The 18,838-nt window shown below is 45.2% G+C and overlaps 1 protein-coding gene across 2 annotated transcripts in view; it reads left to right on the top strand.

Annotated features, from left to right (window-relative positions):
- The window catches only part of nrp1a (neuropilin 1a), a 56,512-nt gene extending 42,650 nt beyond the window's left edge, over positions 1-13,862 (top strand). The window contains exons 8-17 of one of the 2 annotated variants that reach the window (XM_035530559.1): positions 571-715; positions 4,866-5,197; positions 6,362-6,506; positions 7,954-8,043; positions 8,636-8,683; positions 10,972-11,115; positions 11,749-12,026; positions 12,221-12,317; positions 12,533-12,586; positions 12,883-13,862. In XM_035530559.1, coding sequence (XP_035386452.1) covers positions 571-715; positions 4,866-5,197; positions 6,362-6,506; positions 7,954-8,043; positions 8,636-8,683; positions 10,972-11,115; positions 11,749-12,026; positions 12,221-12,317; positions 12,533-12,586; positions 12,883-13,169 — 1,620 coding nt within the window. In that variant the 3' untranslated portion in view covers positions 13,170-13,862. Of the gene's footprint in view, positions 1-570; positions 716-4,865; positions 5,198-6,361; positions 6,507-7,953; positions 8,065-8,635; positions 8,684-10,971; positions 11,116-11,748; positions 12,027-12,220; positions 12,318-12,532; positions 12,587-12,882 lie in introns of both variants that reach the window. The other variant, XM_035530557.1, reaches the window with a different exon arrangement.
- The last annotated feature ends 4,976 nt before the right edge of the window (positions 13,863-18,838 follow it).

The raw sequence follows: 18,838 nt of genomic DNA, 5'->3' as shown, positions 1-18,838 counted from the left end.
CAACAAAATATTAGAGTGTGTGACCTTTTTTTTAGCCAGGCAGTGTGTGTGTGTGTGTGTGTGTGTGTGTGTGTGTGTGTGTGTGTGTGTGTATATATATATATATATATATATATGAGGGAGAGATTCACAGCCTATTCCTGTTGGTGTTAGAGAGGAGTGTTAAGGGTAGAGAGGACCAGGGTCACTCCGGCTTATATTCATTTTTTCCTCCAGACCCTCTTCCACCTCCTTCTGCTTCTTTTCCTTCTCTCAACATGCTTTGGGAGACATACCACTCTCTGACAAAGCCACCGAATGATCAGCTCTTAGCAGGGCCCATAATTGGAGACGGTTCGGAGCGGCTCGTGAGCCACTCGCAGGCAGAGAAAAGCTCACCAGCGCGAACACCTCTCCAGCCGGCTCGGTGGACAGCTGTGTCCATAAACCTAACCGAGCACTGCATTAACACTTTGTAGGGAGCTGCCCTGATTCCAGGCTAGTCCAGTATCCGTGTGTTTCTGGGCCAGTACTCCGGGAATCCTCCGTGGAGGACTTCTGAGTAATTGACGATTGCCGCCCACCCGGCAGGTTTTCCAAGGCAACAGCAATCCAACGGACGTGGTGAGGACCCTGCTGCCCAAGCCGACACTGACGCGCTTCGTCCGGATCCGACCCTTCAGCTGGGAGATGGGAATCGCGCTCCGCTTCGAGGTGTACGGCTGCAAGATATCAGGTGGGTTTCCGGAGCTGTGCGTGTGCTAGCAGTCCCTCCCGCCTCTCCGACCCATCCGCTTCCCCTCTCTTCAAGGGCTCTTGTGGGTACCACCTGTGATTTGTGCCGACTGAAATCAGATGTGTTTGCATGGCAGCGTTCCATCCAGGAGCCAGGCCTGGTGAACGTCCTCCTCTGCACAGCTGTAAATCCCTCATTCAGATAGTTTACATTTTCACACTCTCCTGGCATGTGTGAAGAGGAGTGTTTATTCACCGTACTGAAAGGCCACTGCCAACGTGCCTTATTTTCCTCTGGGTCTGAGAGGGGGTGGTTACATCATGTGCGTTCGTGTAAAGGAGAGGATTACTTATTCATGTTACTCTATGTTTGGATGTCCTTCATTTAAAATGGATGCCGCCCAGAGCAGGCGTAGCTGCATCTCTTCCGACAGCGTCTCACCTTCCCACTTTAACTTTCTTCTCCGAACCTCCCGAGCTCTACTGTCTCCTCACCAGAGTTTCTGCCTGTCCACCCCACACACACACTCACACGTGATACGTTCTTATTATAAATGCACAGCTCCTCACCCACCAGTCACACAGTCCCAGCTGGCCCTGGCCTCATTTGCATTCTCATCTGCATGTTTTGGCATGGCTCCACCTTCTAAAGGGCACTGATTATGAAGGCTTTCATATCATTCCTGCCTCCCTGCTGAAACTGGTTCCTAGAGGGAGTATGTGTGTGTGTGTGTGTGTGTGTGTGTGTGAACAGTCAATCTAGTGTGTGTGTGTGTGTGTGTGTGTGTGTGTATATATATATATATATATATATATATATATATGACTATTTTTATAGGCTGTATACACAGATATATTTAGTGATGGTGGCATGTGTGTGTGTGTGTGTGTGTGTGTGTGTGAACAGTCAATCTAGTGTGTGTGTGTGTGTGTGTGTGAACAGTCAATCTAGTGTGTGTGTGTGTGTGTATATATATATATATATATATATATATATATGACTATTTTTATAGGCTATATACACAGATATATTTAGTGATGGTGGCATATGTGTGTGTGTGTGTGTGTGTGTGTGTGTGTGTGTTTGCATGCGGTTAACTGTGATGCTGGAGCACAGCTGTGGCAGCCTTGTGTAGGATGGGTGAGCACACCATATTCTAAACACATCACAAGAACCAGGGCCTCTTCGTGACATCATTAGTGTGCTGCGGGTTCCCTCTGATGATGCGGCCACGCTCTGCAGCTGGTGAGCTAGTTTTGATGAGAGGGTTCTCCAGGGCCTGTTCACTTAGCATGCGCTGAAAGTGTTGAGTGAGAAGCCTCAAAATAAGGACCATGTTTAGAGTACACGTTTAGAGTTTAGAGTTGATGAAGGTCACAAGGATGCACAGTTTAATAACAGAGGACAGGAACATACTGTATGTATTGTATGTCGTTTTCCCATAGCGAGGAGTCGATCTCGGCAGCGCTTCCTCTAGGTGCCGTGCACATTTATGGAGGGCCAGGTTCAGCACATGCCCCAGGAGGGAGTGGTGTCGCCTGAACGTGCTCAGTAGAGCCCGTGTCTGATAGGCACACCACAACTCTTCGTAAACTTCCTCTGGCTGTTTGTAAATAAGGCCATGTGTGTGTGCGGCTGTCCGGACTCCACCCGCTCCACCCGCCCCGGCCGACTCACGCGACGACGCTCGCGCACCCGCTCGCGGTCCTCCGGGTGTGACCCACCCTCCCTGCCTCCTCAGAAGCTTTGCAGAAAAACTTCCTCCGAATCACATCCAAGTTCCATAAACAGGTCGGCCAGACCAAACGAGCCGATGGCTTCAAAGTATGCTCTACCTCATTCTTATATCCAGCTGCTTCGAAGCCTTCCAAGCCTATGCCATGGTTTTATCACTAATAATACGCTTAGAGTCCAGTGTTGGCAGTCACTCTGTCTCTTGCGCACATTTGCTCAAATCAGGGGCTGCTCAGGGCTGCTCTGTGCTCCTCGAGGCCCCGGGTGAGCATGCCTTCCATTTCAGAGCTGCTCTGGGAATTCCTGCCACGGCAACAAAGGTGAATCTATGAATGAATCCTCTGTTCTACTGGCATTTCTCAGCGCAGTCGAACCGTCCACGTCACGTCCACGCGCATCCCCTACGGCCTCCTGCACTGCAGGACAACGTCATAGGTGCCAAGATGGCTGTCGGGTCAGCAGAGTCCAAATTCATTTTTGCACTGACGAGAGATTCTGTTAAAGCTGCAGTGCGTAAAGGCTGAGAAGGGAGGGGAGTTGAAATTGGCTTGAAAATTCAAACGAGTACACCTTCCAGACCCCTCCCTGTCCTCAGCCCTCTAGCCTTGCCTACAAATCCCCTCCCCTCCGAGGATGTCAGCATTGCTGGACAACAAAACAAGCAGAAATAGATCTTAAAAGACATCAAACATAACCTACAGCAATATCTATTTGGTGAAAGAAATAGCACATACACTCGTTTCGGTGCTTAGATGTTTCATAACAGAAACTGTCATCGATAGCGTTACAAAAACAGTAAACCACTCACGAGAACACTTAGATGTGAGCGCACAGATGCACATAAACATCAGGAGAAACACCAAACCGATACTACCTGGGCGCTTCACAAAGATCTTTTCAGCAACATCCAAATAAAACAACGCTTACCAGTAGCTTTAGCACTAGGAAAGAGCTAAATTTAGCCCGAATGCAACATAATATCAAAGTGAGAAGTGCGCTACAGAGTTTAACCACAAAGCCATCTTAGCTTTGTGGTTAATTTCTTTTTGAAAATCAAGCAGGGGTAATTAGCTACCTTTCAAGTAAACATGGGGTTAGCTCGGCATTGGTTTTGAGTCCTTTCAGGTCACGTAGCTCTTTCCATTTCTGAAAAGCAAACTGATTTTTATCATTATCTCGGCCTCGGTCTAATTTGTTCTTTTCAGTTTGCTTTTCATCATTTATCATCTTCTGTTTACTTGTCTTTGTCATGTAAGCTGTTGTTGGCAAAGGAGGGATGGGCGTTTTTTTTCCATTGATGGTTGTTTATCCACCAATGCTTGTGCGAAGTTCCTGAAGCTGTTCACTGATAACGCCAGTAGCGATTGACACTCTGTCAGACACTCCTGGCTCTGAGTGGTGTTTTTTTTTTTGGAGTGGGGGGGGCACTGTGGATTCTTGCAAAGGCCATTAATAGAACAAGGTGGATCCAGAGCCTTTTTTCCACACATTTTCTTTCTCCGTGTACTATTGCTATTACACAGTTTTAGCAAATACGACAAAAAGCTATTTATATGCAAGTTAGCCTACGGCTCCTGGAAGCGGCCTCCGGACGCACGGGCGGGCAGCCGAGCGTCGTGCCACGCCACAGCCAGGGTTTTTTTTTTTCCCCGCAACCCTCAAGAAAGGTGTAGGAAAAAAAACAGCCTCATTACAGAGACCGAAACAAAGGGGCCGAGTCGAGAGAGATATGGTGATAGATTACAGAGTGCGCGAGGACGCGTGCAGTAGCATACCGAGAACGTGCGGAGCCAACGAGAGCAGGCCAAGCGAGCAAGAGGGGAATATCAAAGAGTCAAAGAACAGACTGGGGGGGTGGAGAAGAAAGCTAGAAGCTGCTCAGATATGAAAGGTAGAAGGGTGCCAGAGGATAGTTTTAATTAGATACCTGGAGACAAACACTGCAGGCAGGCAAGTTAATATGCAGGGGTTGAAGAGAGAGAGAAACCCACAGCGTGTGAGAAAAAGTGTGAGAGTAGGAGGATGGGAGGGGCAGGAGTGCTTAGAGCGTTCGTTGATTTCTCAGTCTCTCTGAGGCTCTGTCCCTTTGCTCTCCTCCTCATTGTTCTGTCGGTCTTGCTGCCCTCCTGTGTCTCTGGCAAAGCTCCTGCCAAGAACACTTCCAAAGCTCACTGACACGGCTCTCGTCTCTAGGCAGCCAACAGCACCGTCTCCCTGCCTGTTTCTCTCTTGCAGTCTCTCTCTCTCTCTCTCTCTCTCTCTCTCTGTCTCTCCTATTACTCTTTTATCTTGCTCTCCTCTCTCTTCTCTCTGTCGATCTATCTTTCCTTCTCCCTAGACGTTGCTCCCCAGCTTTTCTGCTCCGCCGGGTCTCAAACCACCCCCTCACTCCGCTCCTCCTCTCTCCCCTACCCAGAGTACCCCTGCTCAGGAATGCTGGGCATGGTCTCGGGCCTCATCACGGACGACCAGATCACGGCCTCCTCCCACATCGATCGCAGCTGGGTGCCGGAGAACACCCGGCTGCTGACCAGCCGCTCGGGCTGGATGCTGCTGTCCCAGTCCCAGCCGTACACCGACGAGTGGCTCCAGGTGGATCTCGGGCGGGAGAAGCTCGTTCGGGGCCTCATTCTCCAGGGGGGGAAGCACCGCGAGAACAAGGTGTTTATGAAGAAGTTCCGCCTGGGCTACAGCACCAACGGCTCCGATTGGAAGATGGTGGTTGAGGCTGGCAGCAGCAAACCCAAGGTGAGGAGGGTGTGTGTGTGGGGGGGGGGGGTGATCGCTAAGGAAGGTGGACTTTTGCAAACTGGTATAACTTGAGAAATAATAAAAAAAAAAAAAAAAGGCAGGTGCAGCTTGTCCTGATAAGGGCGATCTTATCCGGAACCTTCTGCCATTTGGACAGAAAAACTGCACAACAGCAGACGTGAATGCATAAAAAAAAAAAAAAAGCCCATATAACTATAAACTATAAAACTATAAACTATAGTGTGGAGACTTTTAAGTCACCTTCACCGTCTTGCCGCTTTTCCACATCCTGCAGTATCCCAAATGAAATGCTTTTATAGTAAGTGGAATGGATGGGGAAAAAAAAACCATGAGGAAGGAGAGCTTGCAGCAGAGGACAGTGGATTGGCAGTGGAGGAGCTTAACGTGTAGTTCAGCCCCTCTGCCTCCAGGGGAAGCAGCCCTGCCTCATCCTAATGCACAGCCTGCTGCCATCTGGGTTTCCACCACAGATGGCACCATGCCTGTTGTAAAGAGGGGCAGAGCTTTGATATAGACCTGGCCTCCGTAAACCTCCTGTCTGGTCCTTCTTATGTTGCATTCTCATTCTCTCATTCTTTTTCTCTCTCTCTCTCTCTCTCTCTCTCTCTCTCTCTCTCTCTCAGTGAATGAGACAGGCGATATACCAGCATGGGTGCTAGAGCACATTCATTCTCTTGCTTCTAGCCTTGTGATGTAGTTCATTCGTTAGAGCTGGAGCATGTCTCCCATTTTCTCTCCCTCTGTCTCGTCCCCTACCTTTCCTCAGTCAGTCTCTCTCTCTCTCTCTCTCTCTCTCTCTCTGCCCCTCTCCTTTTCTCGTTCTCCTGCGGCAGCTCGGTCTGGCCAGGGAGTCTTTTGAAGCTGGAGCGAAGGGCGCGTGGGAACAGTCGGGGCCGGCCAGGCCTCCTGCTGCCGGGGGCCGCGGCGCTAGCCAGCAGACCTTCACACTCGCGTGTTCACTGCAGATGTCAATCAATGGACTGAGGCCTTTCCTTCTGTTTAACTCCCAGTCCAATCCCATAGCTTCCACCACAACAGAGCAGAATAAGCGATGTGGAATTTGGAGCATTATGCTACATCTCTTATTGCAGCTAACTCTCTCTCTCTCTCTCTCTCTCTCTCTCTGTGTCCTTGGCACAGCTTTTTGATGGGAATATGAATTATGATACACCAGTGCTGAGGACAGTGGAGCCCATTCTGACACGCTTCATCAGGGTTTACCCAGACAGGGCTAGCCCAACAGGCATGGGACTAAGACTGGAGCTCCTGGGCTGTGAGATTGAAGGTAGGTCTGAAGCGCGCGCACGCACACACGCACGCCCTCCCTTTTTATCTGTCAATCTCTGATGTGCTTTCTTTCTCTGTTCTTCCTCCTCCTCACTATCATTCATAATGGCTTCTATACGCTTCAGAGATGCTCAAAATAAGACAATAAATCAGGCAAGCAAATTAGCAGCCAACTGAGATCATTTATACCCTGCCACCTAATAAATAAACAAACACAAACAAATACTGTAGCTGGAAATTTAGAACGTTTAGAATATTTCTCAAAATGTAGAGACTTGCTCAGATTACGGGCTTCACCGAGAGGGTGGTCCGCTCAGCCTGAGGGTTTGGCTTTCTGCAGGGTCTGTGCAGTGCTCCCATAGATGTCACATCAAAGGAAAGTCTCCCATCTAAATAATCTGCATCTGTTTACGCCCCGCGTAACCACGAAGACTCGCTCGCCACCAGTCCTGCTGCCTTTCTCAGCATCCCTGCCTTCCTGCCTGACTCGCAGTTTCGCCGTGACTCTGTCGGCGGGTCTGGTATCTGTTTATCCGTTTTCTCCTCTTCTGTTTTCTCTCACCGCCCCTCTCTTCCCATCTCTCTCTCTCTCTCTCTCTCTCTCTCTGTTTGAGCTGATTTCGTTTGTTATGAGATCTGTTCTCTGTTCAGCCTGTGTTAAGTGGATTTACATATTGGATTTCTGGGAGTCAGTCAAGCTGGTTTATGTAAGCTACGGAATCCAGCCTTGGGCTTCATCTGAAGGAGAGTGCTTGTTTACACTGGAAGTCCCAACACACACACACACACACATTTCAAAACAGTTTAAATACTCTCAATCACTGTCAGTTCCTCAGACACAAATGCATAGGCAGCCACTCATGGATTGAGAAAAATCCTATACCTTCAAAATGTTACTCTGTTGAAGAATAAACATGTACACAAACACGCAGGTGTGCTATCAGTAAGCATGAGAAGATCCGCAGGGAGCTTAGCTGGAGCAGGAGGCTTTAATCCGCACGGATCACATGGACACAGCCCTGCAGTGCTTCCACTCTGAGCCGCTCAGTAACCCTGCCCTCTCCTCGCTCCTTTCCCCGTCTGCACAAACCCCCCTAGCCTAGGGAAAGCCCGGCTGGCGGATGGGCCCCTCATTACCAGCGGTGAGTAAATGGGGAGTCCGGCCGAGAGCCCGGCCGAGCGGAGCGGGCAGGCGTTTAATTAGAGGCCTGCTCAGCCTGCCAGGCCAGGGTGGCCTGGGGTGGAGCGCACTGCCTGCCAGGGCCCTCGGGCATGGAGCCAGACCTCAGCACTCACACGCGTGCACTGCCCAGATGACAAACACACGACCCAGGAGAGGGCTAATTTAGGGGCCTTGGGTTGAATTGGTGGTGGTTGTATTTGTATTATAACAGTTGTAGACGTGATTAATGCACTAATGTACATTAATCTCTCTCTCTCTCTAGCACCCACTATGCCACCTACCACTCCGCCTCCCCCCACCACTCCGGCAGACGAGTGTGACGATGAGCAGGCCAGCTGTCACAGTGGAACAGGTGATGACTACGACCAGACAGGTGCTAACACCAGCCTGCAGAAGCTGCGTCCTTCCTCACCCCTCTGGGCGCACCGCAGACGCTCTAGGCACTTGCTCACCACACCAGCTAACCACATCCAGCGTGATGCAGAAAGGGCTCTTACCTGCTTACGTTCCTCTCTCAGATGCATAGCCCTACCACGCTAATGCACCCTGCCCTTTTTACACCTCGCGCACACCTCCCCTCACGCACAGGTTAACCGGCGTCTCTGACGTCCCCCTCTGCTCCGAGCTTCTATCTTCTGTGCAGCTTCTGGTGCGTCTTTGCTCCCGTCTCACTTCGCACCGCTAATGCCAGCATGCGGAGCTTTCTGCTAACCGCACGAGTGCAGGCTTCTGCTAAATGTTACTCACGCCGTTCACGCGAACTTGGCGTCCCACGAGCTCTGGCAAATCGTGACAGAGCGAGACTGATCTGAGAGGGAGAAGCAAACCGTCAGAAGTGTCCCACAGCACGTGCTTGTCCGGATTAGTCCATGAGATTTGTAATAAAGTCAGCGAGGATGGCAAGACTGTTGTAGCTGCATATCTGATTTCACTCCTTGGCGCAGGTGGGACGGCCGTGCCTGAGACGATTACAGTGATGAGTCCCATACCAGGTGAGCCCGTGTTACGTTTTGCTCATGTTCTTGGTTCACCTGAACGGAATGATTATTTTTTTCAGTGTACAGCTCATCTTTACCTATGTGTGGCACAAGTGAATGAGTATCGCTTGGAGTGGTCTGTTTGTTTTGGCTCTTTGCGACGGCTAGCTGTTAATGAGTGTCGGGCCAATTTTGCCTGCTCAGCATCATCGCCAAGGCGAGGCTGCATGTTAATGGACAATGTCTGACTGTGAGAGCAATGTCCATTATCTTACGCTAACTAATTAGGCTCTGTGTGTGTGTGTGTGTGTGTGTTCAAGTATGCAATGGAGAAAAATAGAATGCGTGCATGTATGTGTGCTCTTGACGCGTTAATATCGAGGAGGTCTGTGTGTTCCGTTTTGAACGTGGTTTATTTGACTTGTGAACCATTCAGAAAAGTCTGGAATTTCGTGAAGCTCCTCCAAGCCCGGTGCCTGCCACTGCTACAGCCCAAAACCCCTTGAAGATGGAAAAAGAAAAAGAACTTTTAATTGGAAGCTGGCATTTTTTAGAAGCAGGGAAGGGAGTCTGGGCTGTGGCTTTTAATGGGAAATTTTTTCCTCTTCACTGGACAAACAGTCTGAGAAAGCTCCTCACGTTATTGCCTTTCCTGCTGTTGGGAGAGGTGCAGAGATACTGTACACTCACTGGCAAATCCCGACATGTGTCTTCTCCTTATTGTTTTCGTTGTTTTCTGCTGAATTTCACAGTCACTTGTTCTTTCATCGTTTGCTCCCTTCCTCACTGTCATACAGAAGATTCTGCACTGTATTAAACATTCTCAATTTCACACCTTCTGCCTGTTTCATCAATATTATGCACCTCCGAATATCACTCATAACATCGCATGTCCGTCTGTGATAGCTTCTTCCATCTTTCACGATTTGGGGGGCTTCTGATCGTTTAGATTTTTTTCTCATTTGTAACATGGCCATTTACTGCCCCCTAGTGGATGAATGTATGCTTAGCGCACACATCCCTGCATCGCACCTCTACTTGGAGGTTCCAGGAGTCTCTTGCATTTTAATAGGGGATCCCTGATGGCCACAAATTATAGCCAATATCCCGGAATATTTTTATTTTATTTTATTTTTTTTGAGAGAGAGAAAGAGCGAACGAGTGAGAGAGGGAGAGTGAGCGAGAGAAAGACCTGCACGCACAGGGCAAAGAACTGTTGCTAGGTAGGCCGCGTCCTTAGCAACAGCGCTATGCAGAGGAGCCTTCCTTTGCAGCTGGCACCAAATGACAGAGTCCATCAAGGACTCATACCTACTGTGGCATCGTATGTAATGACACAGTCCATCAAGGACTCATACCTACTGTGGCATCAAACATAATGACACAGTCAATCAAGGGCTCATACCCACTGTGATGTCATATGTAATGACACAGTCCATTAAGGACTCATACCCACTGTGATGTCATATGTAATGACACAGTCCATTAAGGACTCATACCCACTGTGATGTCATATGTAATGACACAGTCCATTAAGGGCTCATACCTACTGTGATGTCATATGTAATGACACAGTCCATTAAGGGCTCATACCTACTGTGATGTCATATGTAATGACACAGTCCATTAAGGGCTCATACCTACTGTGATGTCATATGTAATGACACAGTCCATTAAGGACTCATATCTACTGTGATGTCATATGTAATTCCTGTGTCTGATAGGCGGAGGGGCTAAAGTTTGCGGCATGAAGAGAACGAGCAACATCTGGGGGAATTACTGACAGCTGGCGAATTTAAATGTTTCACTTTTATTCGACTTTACATAATATGCAAGGAAAAAACAGAACTATCGGCTCTGTGTAACAAGTTAAATCTTGTTAAAAACAATTTTAACATTAAACAGCTAGCTAGCTAATTAAATGTACATGAACTATCTAGCTAGCTACTAAACTGATGTGCTTGGCTAATGAGACAGCTGTGCTATACTAAATACAGATTTGGGCACTCAACATTTGTGATTTTACATTTTAATGACAATTCACTCTTCATAACATCCCTTTACAGCAAACACTGGGGGGGGGGGGTCATGGGTTGGAGTCTTAATGAAATGAAAAGGATGGGATGTCTGCATATCTGAAAATGCCACTCTGTTCTGTGGTTAGTTTTAAAAGTTTAACCAACAGAAGCTATACAGTTGTGCCAAAATTACAGAATCGTATAAGATCACGGTAGATTTTTCATGATGTGTGGTTGACTAGCACTTCAGTGCACCACTAAACATCACCACCTGTGTGTCTGCAGCATTCTGGTTCACCTGTGACTTCGGCTGGGCGAACGACCCCTCGTTCTGTGGCTGGACAGCTGAGGACTCCACTGGCTACAGATGGCAGATCCAGTCGAGCGGCACCCCGACACTCAACACCGGCCCCAACATGGACCACACAGGTAAAAGGGGGAGTAAACAGCTCATTGAACAGCAACAGACAGAACAGTACACAGCACAGCAGAAACCATTTAAACAGCACAGTACACAGCACAGCAGAAACCATTTAAACAGCACAGTACACAGCACAGCAGAAACCATTTAAACAGCACAGTACACAGCACAGCAGAAACCATTTAAACAGCACAGTACACAGCACAGCAGAAACCATTTAAACAGCACAGTACACAGCACAGCAGAAACCATTTAAACAGCACAGTACACAGCACAGCAGAAACCATTTAAACAGCACAGTACACAGCACAGCAGAAACCATTTAAACAGCACAGTACAAAGCACAGCAGAAACCATTTAAACAGCACAGTACAAAGCACAGCAGAAACCATTTAAACAGCACAGTACACAGCACAGCAGAAACCATTTAAACAGCACAGTACAAAGCACAGCAGAAACCATTTAAACAGCACAGTACACAGCACAGCAGAAACCATTTAAACAGAACAGTACACAACACAGCAGAAACCAGGTAAAAACAGAATTAGTGGTATTAGTCTAAGTGATCTAGACAAATTCGGCATGAAACAAATTTGTCCAGCCCATATAAAGCTCGCAAAGTAAAGTGTGTCTCTCTCCAGGAGGTTCAGGCAACTTCATCTACACTCTGGCGACGGGCGCGCAGGAAACAGAGGTAGCGCGCCTGGTGAGCCCAGCCATGTCGGGCCATGACTCGGACCTGTGCCTGTCCTTCTGGTACCACATGTTCGGATCACACATCGGCACGCTGCACATCAAACAGCGACGGGAGAGCGCGCAGGGTGCAGCTGACGTGCTGCTCTGGACGGTCAGCGGTCACCAAGGCAACCGCTGGAGGGAGGGCCGTGTGCGCATTCCCCACTCCAGTAAGCCCTACCAGGTGCGTATGGATGAGACAGGGTTGCTCTCTGAGGACATGCAGAGGAATATAACACCTGTTTTTCTCCACTGCATACTTGAATACACGCGACATAGCGAAAGCAGCAGCCATTTTGTAGAGCAGTCTGTTAGCAGCAGACAGATTTCTGCAGAGCTCGCCAAGCCGACGTGCTGCCATGTGTTTGTGCCTGTCAGGTGGTGATAGAGGGGTTAGTGGGGAGAAAGACCTGGGGTGACATCGCTGTGGATGACATTAAAATCCTAGACAGTTTCAACATGGCTGATTGCAAAGGTGAGTCTCCGGCCAGAGAGCTGACGAGACCTGTGACTTGCTCACAGTTTCGTCGGTCTCCCATTCAATAGCTAGGAATGCACATTCACTGCTTCATTACATTTTGGGAGTTAAAAAGCTTTATGGGGGTCAGTACAAAAACATACAGGAGCAAATGACTGGCTACATGTGACATGTGAGTGAATGCAACAATCCTCCTTCCTGCCTGTGTGTAGACCCAGATGTCCCTACAGAACCTATGCTGCCCGAGGATAGCTTCAACAGAATCAGTACGTCCTCTGTTCACATTCACACTGCATATCGGCCCGCTGAGAATATTCAGAAAAAGAACTCTTGCTTACTAAGGCACAATTGAGCTTTCTTATGAATGGCATAATTCTATATTCATCACATGTATAGTTCTGTTGTCTAAATGCATAGTTAAGTGTTTAAATGGCCTTTTATTGTTAAAAAAAAAAGATCAGAGACTATTACAACAGTCCCACTGTTTGAGTGTTGAGTCACTTGTAACATTCCCTTCATAATCTCCATAACCAATGTTCTACTGTTTCCCTCACTACTCTAGTTGAGGAAATCACTGCTTTTCCCAAGATGGTGGAGCACAACGAGATCACTGGAGCAGGCAGCATGCTGAAGACCTTGGATCCCATCCTGATCACCATTATCGCAATGAGCGCACTGGGGGTATTTCTGGGTGCCATCTGTGGCGTGGTGCTCTACTGTGCCTGCTCACATGGAGGCATGGCCGACAGAAACTTATCTGCCCTGGAGAACTATAACTTTGAGTTGGTGGATGGTGTCAAGCTAAAAAAGGACAAGCTCAACTCACAAAACTCATATTCAGAAGCATGAGGCACTAACCAATGTAAGAAAACCACTCCTCAGTGGGGCGGGCTAAAAAGGACTGCTAGTGCTCTCCCATTGGAAGGAGGACAAGGCTCTGAGGTTCTGGGAACCAATGGGAGGAGAATTTGGACTGAGCCATGCTTTTCTCAGGAGCTGCAGTGAACAGAACCTACCAGTAGGGGACACTGTGTACAAAATTAAGGATTAAGAAAATGAAACAAAAGAATATGTACAGATGATTTAGATTATTTTAATTTTATTATTTTGTATTATTTTTAGTTGCTCATTTCTACAATCGGATGCTGGTGTTGAGACCAATATATGAAAATGTCATACATATTTATCATTTGTAATTTTTTTTTTTTTCTGGACAGAAAACCATTTTAAAGGTTGCTGTTTTGTGTTTCAAAGAGATGTGTAAAAATCCCAAATGAACCATGTTTGCTGATGGTGGGTGTATTCGCCCCATGGTGTGCTGAGTATCTGGGGGGTGTGGAGCTCTGTTCCGGCCCTGGTGGATTCCAGCTGTGGTTCAGTCAGTGCCTTTGGTACATCTTTCTCGGCCTCCTTATGTTGAGTTTTGAAGATTTGCATCCCTTTAGTTCTGGAACATCATGTTGAGAACCCACATATTGTACATACAGTTTAATATATTTTAATTGCCCTTTTCAAAGAAAAACAGTAAAAGGACAAAAAGAAGCTGCAGTTTTCCCTTTTCCCTTTTGGATGTATGTTTTTTTTCCCTATTGGTTGTGTTTTTTTCTTTTTCTTTTTGGTTATGTGTTGTAAATACAATCGTCTGACTGTTTTGTAGAAGTGCTAATGTGTGCTATTTCCGTGCCGTTCAGTTATTTTATCACAGTCCCCAGAGATGCAGCTCATGTGTAGTCAGTGATTTGACATATCCTGTGCATACACACACACATGCACGCACACACATACACAGGCATGCATACATACTGACATTAATTCTCAGAAGATATTTCTAATAAATCTATTCTTACTCACTTTCATACATTCTCCATGAAGCATAAATGTGGCATCGTATATCCATAGCCTTTTGTGCTACATTTGCCTGGATATCAGTGATGTTCACAGACATCCCACATGAGCTGACATGACACCCCTCAAGCTCCTGAGAAGAAAGCAAGCCTAACTCTATGTCTCTGTTTGTCTCTCATCCCATATCTCATATTCCTGTCTCTGATCAAGCAAGACTGCCAGCATACCATGAAAAACCCCCGACAACACCCGTCGTACCGTGCTTGTGTGGGTGAAGCTCCCTGCAATCCTATACTCATTTCACATCACTGGCATCTTTACAAGTGTTGTTCGTATTGTCCTCACACACCATCCTCACACATCCTCACATATCATCCTCACACACACATCATCCTCACACACTGTCTTCACATACCCTCCTTGTAGTCCAAATGCACTTTGTCATCAAATTTAGGTGATTTGAATGATACTCAGAAATGGGGGTGGGTACATAAAGAATGGTGCTATTTTCTTCATGCTTGGCAAACCAATGTAGCGCATTACTCACTGCTAGACTCGTGTTCTGAACTGCTCTCATGGTGTTGTGTATTCACTGATGTCACACTTTGTATGCAGAAGTTGATTGGCTGGTCAGTAAGCAGTGGTGAACCGTCACGTGACTGGCCTTGTGAATGACTCATGACTTTATCCATGTATCTGTACCAAAGGACCGTCGTCCCCAAATTACAGGGAGCCAATGACAATGTCACTGCACATAGAGGAATAGCATCAGCTCAGCTTCGAAACAAACTCGTCCTGAACAAGTGTGATAAGGCACTGGACTCTGGGAAGAGGACAGCATACGAAGGACTCACTGCTGATGCAAAATATGGAATCTGAACTATCTTATGCCAGAGTCATCATTCAGTATCATTCTGTCATGCATCCTGGGACAGACGAGCTCTGGTCATATGTTACAAAGTAAAAGACCTAAAACCTAAGAGTTTCATATAGCATGTAGTATAACCAACAGGGTTTCACCACATACACACACATACACACACACACTGATTCACATTTTAAAGGTTTCTTGGTATGTTTATGTGTTGTGTTGTGTTCTGTGGCAAACACATTCTCAGTTCATTTTTTTTTCCAGTAGTTTCCATGAAGCCATCTTTCAACACTACGTGTGTGTTAGCTGAAGCTAAAGAGGGTAAATGCTTCAGTAAGGTTTCATGAAGAAAGCATACTGTAGCGACAAAAAAAAGAAACAATGTTGCACTGATAGATATATTTAAAGAAGTTTATGTGTTTATAGCATTCATTTGTAAAAAACAAAATCTGAATAAAAAAAGACAGTGTTCATTTTTTATAGTTTCAGAATATGTAAAAATGATTCTGAAATATATGATTATCCAGATGTTTTCATTATTGAAAAAGGTATACAAATTTCCTATAGTAAAGTTCCCATTTACCTGATCGATTATCTCTTCATTTTTGTACTGTCGTTCAAATTTTGTGCTGATTTTTTTTACGAAAAGAAGAGGAAAAAATCTTTTATTTTCAATACTGCTTCTGTAATTGCTGTTGTAGGAAAAAACCTAAATAAAACAGCAAGGCCTTAAAAACTGAAATCAATGTTTTGTATTTCAACATTTGCATCATGAAAATCAAACCATCAATGTCTGTCTCTGATGAACTTAGGTCAACGGACATTCCAAAGATTCACATCCAATAAACGGTTTCCTAATACGTGCTCATTGTGTTTGGCTTATTGGTTAGCATATACTCTCCACTGATTATAGTCTTTATTATATGGGAATATTATATGGGAAATATTCTCTATATTTCACAAAGGGAATGTCACTCTATAGTAAATAAGAATATTCCATTCCCAGCCACAAAAGCGGCTTATCATTTCAACTCTCCACACTTCATGCAGAAGGTTTTGTATTTCACCCTTTGGATTCTATTGGTTAGACGTGTCCCACTTTAAGACATGATGAATAGGGGGTTTGACAGAAAAGGACAAGGTCCATGATATGGCTGTCATAACAGCTTATGTGCACAACATACCTAGTGCTTACTTTGAATAAGGTTAGACTTTTATTTTTGGCCAGTAAGGTATAGTTCATTGTTCTGTAACTATAAAACAAGTAATTACACTAACTTACTATACTTACTTACTTATATTTACTTATACTTAAGTATACTTACTATCCCACCTCACACATAAGTTACTACTAGCCGCATTGTGGAGAATGTAAAATGGAAATTCCTTAGATGCTTATATGCATAGTTTGCAAAGGATGCAAAATATAATATAAATAACAGTTTATTTTAATTATTTGTTTAGCTTATATATCTGAAAATGATTTATCCAATGATAAATGAGTATGTCATTTTCTTTACTAACCACTAGAGGGTGCTCGTGCTTTCATTTCAAGCTCTCCACCTCCATTTAATGCATTTTTCTACCATCATGTTTTAGTATTTGCTCTTCTATAATGGAAACACAAGCTTCTTGATTAATCAGAAAATGTATTTATGAAGGCCATTTATTATATGACAGCGTTCAGTATGGAATTAATTGGAGTATGTAAAATATGTTGACATTTGGGTTCACTGGTAATGAATAATTAAGGTATTAGAGTTTGCAGTGATAAGAATTTAAAACCTATGTTTGTACTGATCGACACAGGCAACACAAAAAGCCTAATTTTAAAAGAACTACATTAATCTGTAATCAGAACATATTTGGATTCTGTCAATGAACTGGACTGATTGAAGCTGTTAATAAACTCTGTTCAGCTCGTTTCTGTTTTGGATCAAACATCAAGTTTACTCTTCTAAATAACATGAGGCTGCCATCTTTCTCAGCTAGTATAGCTTTTTTTTTTTTTTTTTTTAACCAGGGCAGTAGAAAGTAAAAATGCCCCAAATGCTGTTAGACCACAATCTAATCAAATTTTGGGAATGGAAACCAAGGTAAGTTTAAAATAATAATGTTGCCATCATTCTAATATTCTGAAAGAAGAGGGTCAAAGAAAAGTACCCCCTCAGAAATGTGCGTCTACATACAAGCCGATTTTATTAGCAACATACAGAATTAGGTCTTAGGTCTTGCTACTTTTTGTCTAAACCTTAACATTTACAATGATAAAATTCCATGTCAAACCCACTTTACGTGTTATTTAGAGACTCTTACAGAGGAGGTCATTGTAGAGGTCTGCAAGTCAGGTCTGACTACCTGACACTATGCTTTTATGATTATGTATTCTTTATACCCTGTAAACTTGGTCTCTCGGTAGTTTATTTTTGTTAATGGTTGAAGAGAGCTTTTTCATTATTTAGGTTTGTTTAGTATATGGAAGTACAGTTCATCCAGGGGGAACAAAGTCCACAAAAGTTCACAATGATTTTCCTCCCCTAAAATATCCACTATGCCAAGGAATGAGCTGAGTGCCTGGACTCAGGTGTGTTTGGGCAGGATAATCACTAAGCTACTGTTGGATTTAACAGGTTAAGTGAGTGAAACCCCTTATATCGTTCCATCTAGAACCTTCCTTCTCTAGATGTTGAGTCAGCAAATTTTTAGTGTAAGTGCAGACATCTGTAGCAGCAGTGCAGGTCATGTTTTGCGGATTTTTGAGAAACCCAAAGAGTAGTATAGAGGAAGATTATGTGAGTGTAAGAAACAACTGTGATCTCTCCAACAACAAGCTCTGTAGAGGTATTAAACAAAGAATATTGTTAATGTTACTGGACGTAGAAGTGGTAGCCCTAGATAGATCTGATCCACCGGCTCTGGAGTGAACTGAAAAGCACAGAACACAAACCAGCATTTCATTCTTTCAGAAGTGATGTATTATAATATATAATATGCTACAGGAATAGCAATATCGGTTAACATATTCCCTTCCACAGGGCATGTGTGCACAGAAAATAATCAGATTGGATATATCATTGATTTTAAATACTTTTTTACAGTTTACGTGAAGTACGTGTAAATGTAATTCTTTACAGATGCAAAATGTCTACTTTTTCATCTTTCATAACTAAAAAAGAGAAGCCCATTAGCTGCACTCTGCCTGAGTGCCCAACTCTATGTGGCGCTCGTAATCCAGGTTGCTGATGCTCAGCTTGTACAGGGTGTGAAGGGTGTGGTAGTGGTGGCTCAGTGGTTATGGTACTTGACAAGTAATGGAAAGGTTGTTAGTTTAAGCCCCACCACTTCTGGGCCCCTGAGCAACTCTCAAGTTGTGTTCAGACATTTCTGTAAGTTGCTAAATGCTGTGAAGGGTACTGTCATTATGCCCTTGCAATGTCTCCAGGGACATGTCATTTGCTTTGGCCCAATCACATCAGTTATATTTAAATATGTACAACGTGCCTATAAACATGGGATGAAGCAGGTACGAAGGCTTTGCTGGGTTCCGGTCTCTCGTGCGTTAGGGTGAGACTGAGCAGAGTGTTTTGATGTGCACAGCAGGAGGGTGGGAACTAACAGCCACTGTGCTTCTTTTTCATGGCTGTTGCTTATAGCCTATGTCGTCATGGCAACTATAATTTTGTTGCTTTTCTTCCAGGGACCTGGAAGCTCTTGTGATCATTGTAAGACGTTTTACAACCTTCATCCCTTTTCACATCATTCTCTCCTTCTGTTTTTATGGCTGTTTTGTGGCGTTTCTTCT

Source organism: Electrophorus electricus, chromosome 10, assembly GCF_013358815.1.
Source record: "Electrophorus electricus isolate fEleEle1 chromosome 10, fEleEle1.pri, whole genome shotgun sequence".
Lineage (NCBI taxonomy): Eukaryota > Metazoa > Chordata > Actinopteri > Gymnotiformes > Gymnotidae > Electrophorus > Electrophorus electricus.
The sequence above is the reverse complement of the archived record's forward strand: the minus strand, read 5'-3'. Positions and strand labels throughout refer to the sequence as shown.